The sequence below is a fragment of the Nanorana parkeri genome, unplaced genomic scaffold (genome assembly GCF_000935625.1).
Source record: "Nanorana parkeri isolate BGI_ZX_2015 unplaced genomic scaffold, ASM93562v1 scaffold48, whole genome shotgun sequence".
Classification (NCBI taxonomy): Eukaryota; Metazoa; Chordata; class Amphibia; order Anura; family Dicroglossidae; genus Nanorana; species Nanorana parkeri.
Genome location: NW_017306316.1, coordinates 2,720,272 through 2,740,512, shown reverse-complemented (window position 1 = coordinate 2,740,512; position 20,241 = coordinate 2,720,272). Strand labels below are relative to the sequence as shown.

At 41.4% G+C, this 20,241-nt stretch overlaps 1 protein-coding gene across 1 annotated transcript in view; it reads right to left on the bottom strand.

Annotated features, from left to right (window-relative positions):
* Positions 1–20,241, bottom strand: part of SGSM2 (small G protein signaling modulator 2) — a 232,215-nt gene that overhangs the window by 89,314 nt on the left and 122,660 nt on the right. The window contains exon 3 of the mRNA XM_018573651.1: positions 5,564–5,726. Coding sequence (XP_018429153.1) covers positions 5,564–5,726 — 163 coding nt within the window. The remainder of the gene's footprint in view (positions 1–5,563; positions 5,727–20,241) is intronic.

Below are 20,241 nucleotides of genomic sequence, written 5' to 3'. Positions count from 1 at the left end.
GCTGACAATGTTGCTGCTAATTTGGGATATTAGCTTAGTATGTGACCCTAAACTGTGGTGAAGTGGTGTTGCTGGTAGAATTTCTCGATGAAAAACTTTACAATATATTCACAAAAAATATTTGCTTGAAGAAGAACTCCAGGCATATGAAATCTTAACTCTTGCAGAGGGGGTAAGTGCTTATTTTGTCTAGGGAGCTAAACACAAAGATATACTCACCCGAATCTTGGCTCTTGCTGACTAGTCCCTGCAGCCTTGCTCCTCCTCCATTCTGGTGCTAGAATATCCCTCACGTCCGATACACTCTGTTGGACGTGATGACTCATGAGATTTTAGAACATCGAAGCAGAGGGGGAGCAAGGCAGCAGGGACTGGTTTTGCAGCCAGGTGGGACTGAAATTCGGGTGAATATATCTTTGTTATTTTTGTCCCTGGACAAAATGAGAACTTAACCCTTGCAGTGTGGGGGTAGCCCCACTGCAACGGTTAATAAAAAATTCCGCAGGAGTTCTGCTTTAAAAAAACTATATGGTGAGGCATGATGCCAATCATACTGAAAAATAGATTTTGGGGTTTACATACAAGTCTTCATATACAAAATGAGAAGATTACCTGCCAGAAAGTGCACTTTTTGAAGTTGGTTTTGATACATTTTTTACATTTAATTTACACAGTAGACATATTTTTAAAGAGCTGAATGGCAAATGGCCTTTATGACAGGGAAATATTCAACATATTCTTTTCAGGGTGCTTCTGATTCAAATTATTTTATTCTCGTGAAAGGGTCACTTTACCTTTTAAAAGAAGGGTTTAATGTTGCCATCCAGCTTCTAAGTTGCTCTATGTCCTCAGAGAGTCTACATACAAAATGTTCAAGTTTGATATGGATATGCCTTTAAACTTTAAAGGCCCTTTAAATAGAACTGTAAACAACGGGAGCCCAGACATCAAGTGCAATTTAGCAGCTATCATACTGAAACCTGAAGTGAGCATCACCTTCTGTGGCACTACTGGGAAATAAACTAGAAAGCGCAGTCACACCTCATGAGTCACTTTCATTAAGCTGGCTGTGATTCCTGTGTTTGTGTGACACTTTTTTTTTACTGTCGGCTTTCAGGATACAGAAGAGGGAAGTTTTGTATCTGACTACCAGAGGATAAATCATGCCACTTAGAGTGTATTGATTACTGCTGGAGTCAAACATATGCTGAAGTTTAGTCCATGGCATACAGACTAAAATGCTACAATGCCAAAAAATACCATATGATAACTGGTTGGAGATTTCTAGCAATACCTCTAAAATATGCATTGTTGCAACTGATCCAAACTAGTGGTGCTCAACTGGCCAGCCAGCAGCTGCGCTTGGCTACCCTGTGCCAGTCCTCTGGTCCTCCAGGCCCATCCCTGCAGTGTATCTCTCATTTTTCTAAGACTGGTGTAGGGTTCAGTCCCTAAGCTCCCTTTTTAGCTTGCTTTTTTTGTTATACTGTGCCAGAAAGACTATACGGTAGCCAAACTGTTTCCACAGGTATCTAATGCTCTGTAAATCTATGGGTGTCCATAGATAAATCCTGAGTACCGTGGGTGCACGCTGTATTACATGGTTATCTCTAAAACTATTTTTAACATAAATAGTAAAATAAAACATCAGATAAAAAATGCAAAAGCTTTAAAAAAAGAAAGTAAAGTTGACCCAAAATCATGATAATGATGTGATGGTAAAGAGGGGATTGAGGACTCTGATGTGAAGAGGGGTCTGAGAATTCAGATGTGAATGGGGGACTGAGGACTTTAGATGTGAAGGAGGAACTGAAAACCCTGATGTGAATAGGGGTCTGTGGACTCTAATGTGAAGGGGGGACCAAGGAGTCTGATGTAAAGGCGGGACTGAGGACTCTGATGTGAAGAGGGGGACTGAGGATTCTGATGTCAAAAGGGGACTGAGGACTCTGATGTGAAGATGAGTCTGAGGACTCAGATGTGTAGGGGGGAACTGAGGACTCTAATGTGAAGAGGGGTTTGATAACTTAGGATGTAACAAGGGCTTCTGATGTGCAAGGGGGATTCTGATATGAAAGGGGGCTCTTACATAAAGGTATGGATTTTGTAGGAACCACATGACTTTTTTTTTTTTATATTTATAAATTACACTTTGAGAAATACTGATCTATATATCTAGAAGGCTGTACTGGAGAGAAGGAAACCTTTTTAACCCACAAAAAATACATGTCCTTGCCACATTACATAATTTCAGATTAAAGAAATAGACTTCAATATTTAATGTACAAAATAATTTAATGAAACTCACTTCTGCCTTCCATGACAATCAAATTTAATCATGGGCAACATCAAAACTATGGTTTATACGAGTGTTTGCAAATAAGTGATATATAAGGTGAAAATTGGGAGCAACTTGAATGCTTTTTGTAGTTCCATAGTACTTTTATTTATACAGATCTACCTAAAAAAGAATACTTATGCATGGCAGAAGAATGGGTATATCTCAGGGACTGTCCCTCCAAAAAATAGACGATTAGCAGCTCTGCCTGCAGCCCTCCTGGCCTGCAACTCAAGCCTTAGGCTTTATCAGTGAAAGGAGCATTTTAGTACTGCATTTTCTTAACTTCTACCAGGATTAAGTGAACACTTAGGTAGGTTAATAAAAATAACTCACTTGCTACCATTTCAACAATTATTATTACTTCTCCAACAGGCCACACTGATATCATCTTATGTTCTTTAAATATTTCTGAGCTATTAGTATATTTCACTATTATTTCCATTTTTCTTAGAACAGAATTCTTTCTGACCATTAAGTCCTTGCTAATGAGAGAGGAAAATCTGAAGCATACAAAGGTCAAGCTACTGTAGATCAGGGCAGCATCAGTAAGCGGTGAAAGCTAGGGTTAAATGATGTGTTATAAAACAATCCATGACTCTAAGGTCTATATCAGGTACACTTCAGAACAACCAAATATCATTTGTAGGGACTCATTAGCCACGACTTTGCGCTAAGCACAGCAATTCAAAAATACAAGGGCTAAGTGTCTCATCTAATATCTCCTCCACTGCACACATAGAATTTCCCAGTTAACACAGTCTGTTCTAGATCACTGAGTTTGGAGGAAACAGTACATCTTTCGCAGAAAATACATGGACACACAACACAATTCTTCAGGATGTATTGTTTTAAAGGAGAAGTATTGGGAAAGTAAAATATACTCTTCCCAATATTTAGAGCAGTGTCACATGCCGGCCCTCTCGCTTGAGAACTCAGCAATCACAAACTGCTCATTGCTCAGCTCAGGGTCTTCTCCCTGCAGAGAGCAGAGATTGTCAGTCACTGTACCCTGCAGGGATTCCCCCTTCCCCTCTCTCTGTTCCTCCAGCGCACACTGGGCGGACAGACAGGGGAGGGGCAGGCACAGTTGGCTCTGGCTCTAGAGATGCAAAGACAGCTGTCAATCAGGTAGCGGGGTGGATCCCCACAACATTGTCGGGATCTTTCCTGGCTGCAGCGCGGCTCTGCACTACAGCATACACTGAGTGGCCAGATTATTATCACCACCTGACGTTTGTAGGCAAATTAGCTATAATTTTGCGCTGAAGTTGTTAGAGGGCCAGACCATTATAAATAGGGAAGCAGGTTGTTTACCACAACAGTAAGTGATTTTTTTCTGAAGATATGGGTAAACAACACGATTTATCAGCCTTTGAACGTGAGATGATTGTTGGCGCTCGGAGCCATGGAGCGAGTATCAGAAAAACAGCAGAATTCGTTAAATGTTCAAGAGCAGCTGTTGTTAAAGTGTTTAAAGACTGGACTGTCAGCCGAAAATCGGGGTCTGAATGTGCAAATTGTGGCCATCAGCGACTAGTCAATGTTAGGGCAGAACGGAGAGTGGCAAGACTGGTACAAGACAACAGAAGGGCAACAGTGCATCAAATTACTGCAGATCTTAATCAGGGATCCTCTCAAATGATCTCTGAACGCACTGTTCGCCTTACACTGCATCATATGGGGTATGGAAGCCAAAGGCCTGTTCGAACACCAGTTGCATCATGCAGATGGCAGAGTGAGAATTTGTCGGAAACAGCATGAAAGCATGCACCCCACATGCATGAGTACAACCCTTCAAGCTGGTGGGGGCAGTGTTATGGTTTGGGGCATGTTTTCCTGGCATGATTTGGGCCCTTTAATTTGTGGGGAACAACGTCTGAATAGCACAACATACCAAAGTATCGTTGCTGATCAAGTTCATCCTATCATGTTGATGGCGTATCCCAGACAATGCGCCATGCCACGGTGCTCGTATTGTGCAGGAGTGGTTTCAAGAACATGAGGGAGACTTTACCTTGCTTAGTTGGCCCCCACAATCACCAGATCTCAATCCAATTGAGCATTTGTGGGACGAAGTTGAAAGAGCCATCAGGCAGCTGGTTCCACAACCATCAAATCTCACAGAACTGGACAGTGCTATTCATCAGGCATGGTGTCAGATTCCTCGCATCACCTTTCAACATCTCGTGGAGTCAATGCCAAGAAGAATCGCCGCAGTATTGAAGGCAAAAGGTGGCCCAACGAAGTACTGATGGGGTGGTCATATTAATCTGGCCACTCAGTGTATAGTCGGCAATAGCCTGCGAGATGCTGACTTTGGGTCACAGGAATACATTAGTAAATCTACTCGTATGACCCAGAGGGAAGGAAAGCCAAAAAAAAGGTTTGGCTTTTGTTCTCTTTTAACATTGTTTTAGTGATAAATTAAAAAAATTACATTTGCTGATACAAAGTGACATCTGATTTTAAAAAGTTAGAACGTTTGTGAGATGAGCAGACACAATCATTCTGAGTCAAATGAGCAGAAGGGAAATTCCACATTTTAGAAAAAAATAAATAAATGCACACTTCTTCATAAAAGAAAAAAATTTGCATTGATTATTTTGTGCATTGAAGCCAGTAAAGCATTGCAGCTATGATCAGTTTATCACGAATGCAATGCCTTGGTTCCTTCATATTCTCACTCCCTTCCATGTTTGTACCTCAGTATGGACATTCCATAACATAGACAGGAAGAAGAATGAATGGACTACAAGTGTGGTAACGTCACCACACTTGTATGCCAGAAAGTCCAACTGCTGCTTTAGCTGCCAGGGCTTCCAGTTTCTCCATTCACAGATCCAGACAATTCAAAACTTCACACCTGCATGCGGGGAGAAGAACCGCTCAATTCAAGTAAGCTCGGTTGGGTTAGACCCTATACCAAGTTTTTATTGTTGTCTGTGTCCCCATTGGGAGGGTTTAGCCCTCTATTTGTACTGGTGACCATTATCAGCGTGAAAAAAAATGGAAGAAAAATCCAAAATTTTACAGTTGTCCCCTGAACAAGAGGTGAGGGGAAATCTCTAATGTCTTTTACATCTTTTGGACAGGAAATTACATTTTTCCAAAGAACAGAGACAGCAATAAATAAATAAATAATCTGGCATGGGTTACTGTTTTACCCTTCCCTACAACATCCAAAACTAAATATAAATAATCAATCATTTGCTTTCTTCTCACCTGCCCTCCACCTGTTGTTGCAAATCTTGCACCTTCTTGCATATATCTGCAGCGGTGGCACATGTTTTTGCGACCTTCATGAACAAAGCTGCAACTTTATCACTCCGTAAGAATCCCGCAGCTCTTCTCTTCAAAAGATGTAGGAGGCATGCTTCCACCACACCTAAGAAGAACAAAAAGAAGATTGGTTAGGAGACCCAACGGAAAATCATAACTTTACAGTAGGGGTTAATCAAAAGGCCAACAGACTGGCCACAGATCCCAACTGTCTCTAATGTAGAGGGACTGTCCCTCTTTTGGGAACAAATCCCTATGTCCCTCTTTTCTCCTCAGTTGTCCCTTTTTTGGCCGCATGTTTAGATCACTATCAAAAATGTATTATTCAACTATCAAAAACGTTTTATTTCATTTAAATGATTCCATCCGTTATTTTGAAAAGTCAAAATAAAGGCAATGTAATGATAAAAAGAATCAATTTTTGGGTCTAACCAAATATTTTTGTGTATTACTTCTCATGGTCCACATTACTGGAGACTTGGCTGGGGCATGCCCTTTGCCTGCATACTTTGTGCTATAATGTGTCCCTCTTTCCCATCTTACAAAGTTGGAAGATATATAGAATATATCCCCTCTTTAATTGCAATGTGCTAATGTACCGGTAATTGCAGATTTTAAAAACTTTTCATTTTAAAGTAAATTTCCCACTACACTAGTAACCAATTGTATAACAACAGCCATTGCAGCCCAGCAGCTGAGCTGCTACGGGTCCTGGGGTAGGCGGGGGGCCCATTATAGGGGCTGATTAGGAAAAACTAAACTGTGAGGTTTTCAGTATAGAAGAGCTGCAGTCATAACTCAGGATGGTATTTGCTTATGTCTTAGCTTATGTCTTGGATTTATTGCCCTTCTCCTAAAATTCTCCTACAGACTGAAATGAACCTGGCGCTGTCGCCGCTACCAGAATACAAAGCTCACATCGGGAAATTCATCCAACCATTCAGCATACATGGAGGAATCTGTTATATTTTTTTTTGTTCCACCCGCAGGTTAAATGAAAAAATATAACAGTGTATACCCTACTTTAGAGTTTAAGAATAAGAGTGTGCAAGAGCATTCATCATTTTATCATAATATAAAACATCATTCTGGTTATTAGTCTTAGTGCTACTATACCATTTACCTCCAGAACTGCTTCTTAGAAGTGCACTGCCTATGCTGACAGCTCTTCTGCTGCCTGTCCTTGATACTTACTTCATGTTAAGACCATTGACACTGCCAGCTGATACAGAGAGTTAGCCAGGGGGACCCTTACTTTTGCTATGGGGCCCCATGATTTGTAGATACGCCCCTGTTAGTAACTAGGTGGCTAAACCTGCATACGAATTGAATTTGACTTGAGGTCTTTGCACATTAGGGTTGCCAACATCAAATTTATTTTAACACTGAAAACTTGCTTACAGAGACATGATAAATCCTACCTTGGACTGTACACAATGACGGACATGTAAATGTATACGATTTCAACCATTTCAGCAACTACGGCGGTAAATGTGAGTATTTTCTACATTCTATTACATAGAACAGCTTTAGAGAACACAGGAAAGAAGCAGTGAATGGTTTACAAGAGGCATGGGTATTCTTCCTTAACTCTTGGTGTGCTTTATGTATTTTTTCCAGATTTGAGCAGTAATCCAATGTGAAACCTTTTCCTGTGCAGGAGCTTCCTGTAATAAAGACCAGTCATTGCTGCTCTCTCTTTTTGTGCAGGGTGACTGGTCTTGTATCCGCCCTCTCCTGTAGTTTTCTGCAGGCAGCCTGTAGTCGGTGGACCAGCTAGGCCCAACCAACAGCTTTGCTCATTTTACAGGCTATATGTAGCATAGTGATGATGTCACTGGTACTTTTATATACTGATAACTGGGTTTGCAAATGCATTCAATGTGCACCAGGTGGATTTATGTTCTTTGTGGCTATTGAAGAATATATTTACAGGGTTATTCACAAAGCTGCCGAAGGCAGCCGAATGAATAACCCACCCGAAGTCAAGTGAGCTAAATGCGGTTTTCCTTTTCACTTCAGGCTCCGTACATTGGCTGGCTTCGGCTACACTTCGGTAAGCTGAACATGCAATGGATGTTCGGCTGAGCCGAAGTGCAGAAGGACTTCGACTCAATCGATCCAACATCTGGATCAGCTGAGCCAAAGCTCCGGCAGCTCACTCACTGCCGTTCGCACCTATTCACATAGGGGTCGAACAGCAGTGAGAGAATAGCTGAATGCCGCCCAGCGGCATTTGGCTCGGCTATTCTGCTCGGTGCCTCCGTGGCACCAAGCAGAATAGGAAATCAATGCAAAAAGTAGAAAAAAAAGCTCTGCCCAGCTGTCATTTGCGAGGGGTTCGCCCCGATTCGGCTCTCACTTTGGCTCAGCCGAGCTGAAGCATATGCCTTCGGCTCGGCCGCCTTCGGGAGCTGTACGGAATAGTGAATAGCCCGTACAGCAGCCCTTCGGTTCGACTGAACTGAAGGCCTCCCACAACTGAAGCTAGCTGAAGGATCAGCTACGGCTGATCCTTTGGCTAGCTTTGTGAATAACACCCTTAGTTTTTGTGACTGGAGTTCATCTTTAACTGGGTAGCGACAGGACTGCTATAAAATAATATGGTGTTTTTCCATTACATCAGTTTTTCTTTTAATTAAAAAGCACAAACTAGCAAAGAGCTACCACATTCATTTCTGAACGCGAAGCATTTAAACATATTATTTACTCAACTGTTTTATTTTTTCACTCAGCAGTTTTTAGATTGGAACTGTATTTCACATTCAGACATATCATCTGTATTTATTTATGTGTCTTTATTGATTGCAACTTACTGTGGATTTGATTTATTGGCCAACAGCATAGTTATTGCATTAATATTTCAACAGTGGACATAAACTATATTATGTCTGTTCAAAAGCCAAATGCATTCTCATTAAACTGTGCTACGGATAATGTCCTGATCTCTGCCTTCAAGTGTGTTGCTACTGGAGGTGAGCTGGATATATTTTATCTTATGTTTAAATGTAAAGTTTAAAAAACAAAATCTGCGGCTTCAAAGCAGAACTGAAAGCAAATGTAAAATCTGCCATTTTATATGAATACAAAGATTCAATTATATGTAAACCCTAGCCAAAAAATATTTTGTTTGCTAAAACTAATTACCATTTTTTAGAATAAATTACTTTTCACCCTGTTTTGTATGTGAGCACTTCTGATCTTCTGCAGTCTCTTTGCAGCTGCTTTCCTCTGATTGGGATTCCTGATAGTGACAATAGTGGACCAATAGTCTGCCCAATGTGTGGAATGTGGGAATAAAATGAGAAACAGAGTGTTGTCACCCCAGAACAAGCAGTGCCTGAACAAGGACCTAATGGCAGGATTAGCAGGTATTACACTATACTAATAAAAGCTGCAAATTTAAACATATTTTCAATATTCCCCCACCCCTCTCTGGGTACTATTGTTGCCCCCACCCTTCACTGGGCATTATTTGTCCCCACTGACCTCCCTTGTTGCCCACTCACCCCACACTGAACACCAATACCCCCCACTATGGTCCACTGACAAAAATGCATCTTGTTTTATTTTTCCCCCCACTGACCATCTACATCAGGGTATTCTTTCTCTGATAGACATGGGAATTTCTTCTTTCCAGTGACCAATGATTTCAGGGAACTCACCCCTTTCAGTGACCCCCCCCCATCTCAACCCAACTGACCGGCCTTGCTTACCCAAAACTGATACTGGGGCATTTTTACCTCGATCTAAATTCGAAGCGTGTATACACGACTTAACACTACCTGGGCAGTAACATTCTTGCTTCTGAAAGTAAAACATAATGGCATCCAAGGCTGTGGAAAACATTATGCATTGTTGTTCGAGGTGACATTACTGGGTTTAATGCCATTATTGCCAGGGCATGCAGTTCTGCATAGCCAACATAGGCCAAGGAAGGGCTGCATATCCAAACACACAACATATTACCTGTAAAACATATCTGCATATCATAAAAAGTTCCAGATTGGTGCCCTGCCTGCCAGTGCCATCTAACTGGGTCTACATTGATGCGGTCCTTACAATTTTCTTGATTGAATTGTATTTTGCATTGTATACTGAATACAAAGAGGCCTTCCACCACCGCCACCTAGAAATTAACTGCTAGCAGATTAGGGAGTCAGTTTGATATACACTTGGTACACATATACAGATTGTCTTTTCTAGCCTCTCCACCTCCTGCCCCAGTTTATTTTATGGCCACAATCGCTTCTTCTAGGCATTGGCATACGATCATATTCTATGCCAATGTTTGTTTTACGGGTCAAAGTGGTATTTAAGGGTGGGGGTTTGTGTATGTGGGACAAGTGTCAGATGGGAATGGTCTGAGTGGTAGGTATTAGAGTAGATACACCCATAACCTCTGCACGTGGGCACAACATCAAATGCTGGGGCCCCTACACTGATCAATGTAATTGGATTATGTTTAATTGTTTAATTACCAGTACTTTTTCTTTAGAGCATGCTCCAGCCATCTCCTGTACACCAGCATTTTCTATAAGGCTGACTGTAAGAGTATCTGCCCTGACTGCTGAAGTGATAGAGGACGGTCAGCTGAAGAAGAGTCACATGATATGTATTGCAGTGACGTGCGGTACCTAGGGATTTGGTTGAGGCATTTCCCAGCGCCACCCCATCCCCCCCCCCAACCCAGTCACCAAGCTAGTTTGAGGGAGGAGGAAGGGAGGAGACAGGGAGGCTCACTTGCTCATCACTGCTGAAGCATCGAGATCGATGGCCTCAGTGTTTTTTTTTTTGATTGGACAGCTTGGACCAATGGTGCTTTGCCATTGGTCTAAAAGATCCACAGAGCTCACGCCTCTAACACAGAGTAGAGGCTGTTGCAGCTCTTGCCTCACTATGTTAGGTTACACAAGCAGTAGGGAAGCCCGCTGCTGTGTGACCCAACTTAGCTGTTAAAAGCCAGATGCAGCACTGGCTGTAATTAACAGGCAGCGCTCCATCCATGACAGGTTACACAGCAGGGAGGCTTTTCCTGCTGTGTAACCTGTTACAAGCCACTCTGAATGGAGAAAAAGCTGTACGCTTCAGACTTGAAGCTGGCAGCTTTTTCCTCCATAAAACTAGGTGAGGCTCTGCCTCCCTTGACCGCACGTCCCTGATGTATCGGGAAAGGTAGAAAAGGTGTTTAGGCACCTACAGAGTTCGGGGAAGTAGTTAAGATTCCCTAGAAAAATAAATCATTCCTCAGGAAGGCCCTCACACTTCAGGGAAAAGCAGACATACTACATTAGGGACACTGACAGAAACAGAAATAAGCAAGAATTTACAGCTAGGCATGGTAGATTAAGCACTTAATATGTAGAATCATACCATGTAATTTCATGACAACACAACACAATTCGTTAATGGGGGAGCTGAAGCAGAAATGATCAATTTCCCTCCTTAAACTGCTCAGGCAAAATTTGCTTGGAAAAAATCAATGTACCGTTTTTTCTTCATTTACAGAGATAATATTTTTGAGAGGTTGTATTTAAAGAGAAACTGAAGACAAAACTTTTTTGAATTAGGTTTGGATACTGTAGGGGAGGGTTATATCCCCTGTCAGCTTTGGTTTGCCCTGTGTGCCCCATTAGGGAGCTTTCCCTTAATTTCTTGTCTGATATTCACAACAGGAAGTTTGAAGAAATCCCAGAAATGGTGTCCCCATTAGAAGATTTCCCATCTATTCCTGTTCTGGTGGCAACCCAAAATTGGGGATTTTCTTTCATTTTTTAGTGATAACGATCACCAGCACAAATAGAGAGTGACAGGAGTTCTAATCACTCTCCACTCTTTACAAAACAAAAGAAAAGTTTTGGCTTCCAGTTGCACTTTAAATTGACACTAAACTCGGGAGTTCAATCTTAAAAATGCATTTAAGTACACTAACTATTCATAAAAATATATCTTAATTGTGTATCACTCGGCTGCAGACATATCATCTCTGGATTTGTTCTGACACTGTTCTTTCTATTAGACCTATCTGCTGTAAACCTTGCTGCTTTTGACACAGTTGACCACTCGCTGCTCCTCAAAAAAGCCACTCACTTTGCCTACAAGACTGCTCTTTTATGGTTCTCATCCTACCTATCTAAGCGCTCCTTTAGTGTCACCTACAAATTTAACTCCTCCCCTCATCTTCCTCTTTTCTGTTGGGTTCCCCAAGGCTCTACCCTTTGACCCTTCTCTTCTCTATCTACAATACCTGTCTTGGTCAGTTGATAACCCTTACATGGCTTCCAATACCATCTCTATGCCAATGACACTCAAATATATCACTCAACTCCACAACTCACCCCCTCAGTGTCCTTACGTATCACTAATTTACTAAGTGACATATCAGTCTGGATGTCACAACACTTCTTTTGAACCTTTCAAAAACTAAGCTCATGATATCTCCTCCCGCCCATGCACCCTCCCCAACTTTTCCATTAGGATTGATAACATGGCTATCCCTCCCTCCTCCATGTCAAGGTGCTAGATGTCATCCTTGACTTAGACCTCATCTTCCTACCCTACATCCAATCACTATCAAAATCTTGCCGCCTTCACCTTCGTAACATCTCCAAAATACGCCCATTCCTCACCAACAAAACCACAAAGCTACTCATCCACTCACATCCACCCATCTTGACTATTGCAACTCCCTCCGCATTGGACTACCACTACCACTATCCCATCTTCAGTTTATCATGAATGCAGCTGCTAGGCTCATCCACCTAACCAACTGCTCAGTGTCTGCAACCCCCCTCTGCCAATCCCTGCACTGGCTTCCAATCGCCCAAAGGATAAAATTCAAAATATTAACAACCACTTACAAAGCCATCCACAACTCCCCAGCTATATTTCCAACCTTGTCTCAAAGTATCACCCTAACCGTCCTCTCCACTCTTCCCAAGACCTCCTTCTCTCCAGCTCCCTCGTAAACTCCTTCCATGCTCACCTCAAGGACTTCTCTAGCCTCTCCCATCCTCTGGAACTTCTTACCTAGACCTGTCCGTCTATCTCCTACTCTGACTGTCTTTAGGCGATCACTGAAGACTCATCTCTTCAGGGAAACCTATCCCACCTCAAACTAACCACTGAACAATCACTTTCTCAAACAATTTATCCCCACACAGCTACCTCCTCATGTATCACTTGCCCCTCCCTTTTAGATTGTAAGCTCTCACCTCTTTAAACAGGGTTGTATTGATCAAAACACAATCACCATTGATTGGCTAACTAAGGAAGCCCTCTGGACAAATATATCACGTTTGAGATGTTAAGGACAGGTCATACTTCATCCTTTAAGTCAGTAATTAGGTGTCCAGTATCTATACAGCATGCTGTGAGCTTGTCTTCAGCTAGAAATCAATGAGAACAGATGGTTATTTGAGCTGTCAAGATTCTACTGGCACAAGGTTATTATATGTGTCAGGTACTATTAAGGCAAGTTGTAGGCTTGAGATATGGAATCTTGTATAGTAATGGCAGCTTTGCTGAAGCAATAACTGACCCATGTACACAATTATTATCTCTTGTCCGTACAATGTAGTCCATTGTAAACCTCAAGATTTCAGCACACTGCATGTGTCCAGAGGCTTTGTAAGAAATGTGTTCAAAAAACTGTATCAGCTATGATGAATCTTAAAGCAAAACTGCTTTGGATAAAATAGGGAAAGGATCAGAACTTTTGTTCTTATAAGTACACTCTTATTTCCCATTTTGGTAGAATTTCCTTCACTTCCTGTTGTATGATTAGTACATGAACTAAGGATTTCTTTGAAGGGAACACAGACAGCAATAACACCAAACTTATAAGCAGAGCAGGGATGACTTGGAATTTTCTCAGGTTTTTAATGGCAGTTGCAAGAGTGAACAACAGACCTTAATTAAATTTTTCACCTAGGTCGGTTTTGAACATGCAATTGACAGTTCAGGCAACCAGCAGAATAAGGGCATGTGGGACAAAATGTGATTTTGTGAGGCTGATAGCATAGCAGCAAAGGCTATAAAAAACTCAGAAGACTCTATATTAAAGAAAATGGAAGTTGTACTGTATGAGAAACAAGCAGTATCCATTGCTCGGCACAATTCCATAGCATGCAGGGAATTGTTTACTAGATCAGCATGATAACTACATCATAGTTGATATTTTGGGATCATTAATAATAGTTGTTACTCTTCTTTGATAAAGGGATATTGTGTGGCCTTGAAATGTTCATCAGCCATGTTGCCTACCTGACTCATAAGAGTCCTGTTTACATCAGATTCTTAGAGGGACTCCCTCCATTACATATACAGTAGATACTTTATGACATCTATCCTTGGCCAATTGTTCTTGGCGGAAGAATGGACTAGCTAGGTTGGATGTTCACAACCAATCAAGATAAGCCATATCTACTATTCCTTCTCCCTCCATGCAATCTGAAACGACATCTTTATGGAAACACCTTTCATAATAAAGATTTTCAAACGTTCTATTGTGTCTGAAAGACCAACCTTTATTGTTATTATTATTAATATTATTATCATTATTATTATGCAGAATCTATATAATTCCAACAGTTTGCACAGCAGTTTACAAAATGGAGGGAGACAGTACAGTTACAATACAATTTCAATACGGGAGGGTTAAGAGGGTCCTGCTTGTGAAAACTTACAAACTAGTAGGAGGGGCAAGTGATACAAAAGGTAATAATTGTGTGGGATGAGTCAATGGAAGAAGTAAAAGGACAGTTATGTCGAGATGGGATAGGCTTCCCTGAAGAGGTGAGTTTTCAAGGATCGCTTAAAGGTGGACAGAGTAGGAGATAAGCGGACACATTGGGTAAGGGAGTTCCAGAGAATGTGAGACACCCTGGAGATGTCCTGGAGGCGAGCATGGGAGGAGGTGACGAGAGTTGCATTTGAGAAGGTGGAATGACATCCATGTTAATATGTCAGTAAGTATATTAGTGATGTGTGAGGAGACAGAAGGGGTGAGCTAAGGAGTTGAATGATAGGTAAGATAGAGATGGTATTGGAAGCTATGGGAGGTTATCAACTGACCCAGGGAAGAGGTACAAATAGGGACTAGAAGGGGCCCAAGGATAGAGACTTGGAGGACCCCCACAGAAAGAGGAAGAGGAGAAGGTAGAGATGTAGGTAAAACTGAAGGTACACTGAGATAGGTGTCTGGGTTTCTTACTCTTCCTTGTCCAGTCACTTGCAGCATGGCTTGTAGTGTTTCTGACACTGCTGTTCTTCTTTGGCGCCCTCTTATGTCCAAACACGCAAACATAATTCTGCTGCTACTGGCAAGACTCCTGGCAAACTCCTGTCTCAGAGTGATGATGCAAACACCAGCTCACTATTTAACCTTCACCTTGTCCATTCAATCCACCATGTGTTTTGCAGTTCATGTTCTCCGTATATGACCCTGGCTCTGGCTGACTGATTTCCTGGTTACTGACTCTGGCTATTGTCTCTGCTCATCCTCTGCTCTCCATACTCCCTGACCTGGTTTGGCTAACTACCGGCTTGGCACTGATGACGTCCTGGACTTTATTTTTTTTGCCATTTATGGTTATTGTTGTTTTCAATAAACTCCTTTTATTTTTTAAACCTGCGCTTTAAGTTTCTGTCTGGTTTCTTGGTCCCCTAACAATAGGTAGGAGGTAAACCATAAGAAAGCAGAGTCTTGGAGGCCAAGGGATTGGGGTTTATTGAGAACAAGTGGGTGGTCAACTGTATCAAAGGCAGCAAAAGGGTCCAAAAGTATGAGTATAGAGCAGTGGTCATTGGTTTTAACAGTTAGTAAATTGCTTTAGAAGTTTCTGTGGGTTGTTGTATGAAAGCCAGATTAAAAGGGGTCAAAGAGATTGTGAACAGCTAAGACGGTTGTAGACTAGGGGTTCAAGAAGTTTGGAGGTAAATGGGAGCAAGGAGATGGGTCTCAAATTGTTCAGACTGGTGGGCTTTACTGAGTGTTTTTTTAAGATGGGGGTCATGAATGCTTGTTGTAGAGGGTTGGGGGCAATGTCATTAGAAAGGGAGAGATTAAAGATATGAAAAGAGAGTGTAGAAAAGAGCTAGAGGGTGACCGGAGTAGTTGTGAGGGAGGGGATGGGGTCAAGGGGGCAGGTGGTTAGGTGTGTGGTGGACAAAAGAGTAGCAACATTGCCTGTGGTAACAGGGTCAAATGAAGAGAGTATTGAACGTGGTGGTAGATAAGGTGTGCTCGGAGTGGGAGATGCCTGGACTAACATCATCTGATGTTAGTGGGAATAAAGGAAAAGATCTCCAAACACTGATATTTTGGGTAAAAACACATAATTATTTATTTGTCCTCCATGGTAAAGTGAGAGCCAGGTCTTTCTAAAAGAGCTCCCATCTCTCCTCTTTTGCTTTGCCAACTGTGAAACTGTGCAAGGAAACTTAGATCTTTTTGCTTAATTTTGCTCAATTGGAGTTTTGGATGGACTTTCAGTTAAACAGCAAACATACCTGACTACTTTATTTGAACCTGTATTCTCTTTGTGCTTGTTTTACTGAGCATGCTACTTTCAGCCCAGGATGGATATGGGCATTACTCATAGGGTTTTTTTTGGAAGACCATGCACCCAGACTCAGATGAGAGAAATAAGCAACCCAATGTAATGCTCACTGAAACATCAGGCTGTTCAGAGGTACCCCAAGAAACAACTAACAACTGCTTCAGTCAGATGGGCTCATTACCCCACATAGAAAATCTCTGTGTGATTTGGCTGATCTTTAATCATGTGCATCATTTCGCCCCACTGGGCAAGTCTGGCAAGAAGCAGCACTGGTTCCTGGCACCACAGGCAATGGCCAAATCTGCTAAATGTTCTCAGAGCACCATCTGTGGTCATTTTTGTCATGTCTTGTTGCCTTCTATGAGAAGCTGAATCAGAATATTCTGATAGGAATATCTGATAACACCAGAAGGACTTAAAGCGTATGTAAACACTAACAATGAACATCTCTTACTTGGTCCATTTTGGTTTGTTAAATATACCACTGTATTCCGGTCCTGCCAAAAACCTTGTAAGCAAAGAACTTTCTGTGCTCTCTGCCTCTGCTGCACTGTCATCAGTTACATTGTTTCCACCCCCCTCCATCTTTCTTCAAAACAGCTCCTTCTAATGTTATAGTGGAGGAGAGAAGATGAGGTGTTCTGTAGTATTAACATGCTCGCTGTCCTAGGATAACAACCATTCTACTCCAGAGGTGCAGTACAGTGAGTAATAATTGTCACCATAGGACAGGAAAAGTGTTACTGGCAGGAGCAACAAGTGAAAATGAAAATGATTGTCTAAAAAAACAAATGCAGCCACCACACCTATGGACCAGTAAGCTTCAATATATTACACCTATTCTCTTGGGTTTAGATACTTTCATGAACCCTAAGAACACAACATGGGCTTTATTTATGAAAGTTATACGCCAGGCAGATATCGTTTGCACAGCACTAGCGCCCCTAGATGGCACTGACTAGTGCAGGAATTTCCTTTACTCGTCAGCACCATCTAGGGGCTTTTTTAGATGAAACCCTTTGGGTTCCATTCTCTCTAAAGAGCACAGTTCAAGCAGAACATTTCTATACAGAAAGGGCTTGCACAGATTTACCCTAATTGATAAAAATACAAATTTGTAGGGGCAGCTCTTTAAAACTTGGAATTATCCCTGAACTGATGTATACATAGTATACTGCATTACCATTGTGCTAACTAAAACAGTTTCTTAACCTGTTCTGCGGAAGCTTATTCTCAACAACATTATGAGTCATGACCAATTGTCGGTTAATATCTCTGAGTAGTCTGGCGTACTATAAGACCATGTAGCGCGAGAGGAACATTAACCCAGAGTGATACTCTCATGGTGATGTCTTTAAATGATCTATGATTATAGCGCTGCTTATTTGCATCTGAAATGTCACATGTGCCTATTATGGCATTAGAGACCTGCTGTAAAATAACAAGCCCACCAAGACATTTAAACCAAGCAGAGCTACAGTTACCAAGCCATAATCACAGCTGTGACTCGATTTAGATGCTCTGCTGTTCCCCCGAGGAGGTGTTCAGAGGCTGAGCTGTGGTGCTGTGCGCTATAAAGAAGCTGACAGTAATAATTAGCGGGGCATATTAATCATGGTGCAGCAATTATGCCTGGATTACACAGGGACCACAGGTTAACGTCATTTGTGATTTATGCTTTTGTTCCACTCCGAGCCTGAACAGGGGGCACCCCGTTACAGTTTACTGTACCTCCCAAAGAAGAGATTGAATAATCTGATACATGTCCTCTGAGCTCACAACTACACAGAAATGAAAATTACATTTTAATAGCTGATTTCCTCTGAAAGAGAAAACTGTCACCAGTCCAAGAAATAATCACACAGCAAAAAACTGGGCTGGTTCTGTTTAAATGAGGAATATCATCAGAATGAAAATGTTTTAATATTACCCTTGATAAAAGTAAACATCATATCAACTGCTACTAAACACATTTAACTTTCAAAGTATTTTATTAATTTTCCAAAGTAGAATAAAACAATAAAATAGCACATGATGCACAATCAGTATAGCATACAATTGCATTTCAGATTCTTCCACATTAGCATAGTCTAGTAGTAGGAGGGGATCACTAGAAGCCATACACACAATATATATTAGTTCTGTAAAACAGAACATATCTATCACCCTACTCTTGCCTATTTATCCCCCATCAGCAAAAACAAAAATCAAAACAGTCTGAGAGGAGTATCTGGCATAGGGATCCGCCTATGTCTGCAGCAAACATTTGTTATGATCTTCTCCATATCTATATACATAGAAGACTTTCTGTCCAACATCAATGCACTAAACAGCTCACATGTGCTAGCATAAAGAAAAAAAAAAACAGACAAAAAAAGGAAAAGGAAATAGATGCTAAAGGAAGCAGAACAGCTTAAGAGTCCGAAAACAGTAGCTCCATCCCCGACCAAATAGCCCAACATCTTCTTAAACATTAAACATAGTCCCCAGAGAAAAATTCCAGAAAAAATGTACAATGAAAATTACCCGGTTTCCAGCACCCCTGTATATAACAACCAGGGGGTCCAGGTCAATTCAAAGTTTTTTTTAGTATCTTGGAGGATGCTGTGAAGTTTCTCATGGACCATAATCCACGACATTTTTTGTTTAACCAAGTGGAATGGAATTGTTGGCGTTTTCCAAGCCCTAGCTATGGTTATTTTGGCTGCCAACAAAAAGAAAGTAATTAATTTATCCAAAGCTGGGACTCTCACCCCAGTAACCCTAAATATTAGAGCGTAAAGCCGGTTCCAAAAAGGTCTCAATTTGGGGCATTCCCACCATATGTGATATATCGTGCCCGAGTGGGCACATCCCCTAAAACAATGAGGAGAAACCTCTGGGTATATTCTCGCTAGTCTGGCAGGAACCATATACCATCTAGATAAAACCTTATAATTAGCTTCTATAAGTGAAATATTGAGTAAACCAGATGACACACTGAACACATATAAATGGACCTGTTATAATTCACTATATCAGCTGCTACTTACGTTACCTGAATTTACCTGTTATAATGCACTTTGAATACCCTGAGCCCGTGAGAGCCCCCTCTGGTGGCTGATCTACAAATGTAGATCTACAAAATCTGGAATGTGGATATTTATTATTATAGGTATTTACACACATTCACATCAGTCCCTGCCCTCAAGAAGCTTACAATCTAAGGTCCCTGGCACACATGCATACGAGTGCCAATTTAGACAGGAGGCAATTAACCTTCCAGCATGTCTATGGAGTGTGGGAGGAACCCGGAGTATCCGGAGGAAAGCCATGCAAGCACAGGGAGAGAATGCAAACCCGTTGTAGACAGTGACCTGGCCTTACATAAATATAGGTTTCTGGTAAATACTGAAATAACAATATACTTCCCAATAAATTATGTTAAGATCCCCTACATATTGATTCATCACGCTTGATGAAAGCAAGGGATACTCTTACTTTTGGATGACATACTGGCTTCCCACTGACATGGTTGCTATGATATACTGTCATTTGTATTATCCGTATGTGGTTTATTGCTTTAGTAATAAGCCATTATATCTACAAGGGATGAGCTTTGGGTTCAGACTGAACCTAAATTTGTATTGTTACTCCCACTGGTAAATGTGACAGCTTCCTGCTCCTCACTGGTTGCTAGGAAGCCAACAGCCGCTGGTGTTCTAGCAACCAGTGACACATCTCCACCTGGCCCATGTAGAGATTCCTTGGCGTACAGGTGAATGTAAACAAAGGGACGGGGATGTGGGTGGCATTGTTGACTATAAATAGCAATGGCCATACAGTACGAGGTCAATGACATCACCTGCAATTCTGCCCCTTTGCTTACATTCCACCTGCCCACCCAGGGAGCAGTCATCAGGTGCTAACATGTTAGCATTTATCTCTGTTGGCAGGATCTTTGGTGTCAATCATTGGCAATAAATATCCAGCATAGGAATTTTTGTTGTTGTTGTTTTTAAAAATAACTTATCAAAAGTGTCAGTGTTTTTATTTACACTTTTTTTTCCCTCATTCATG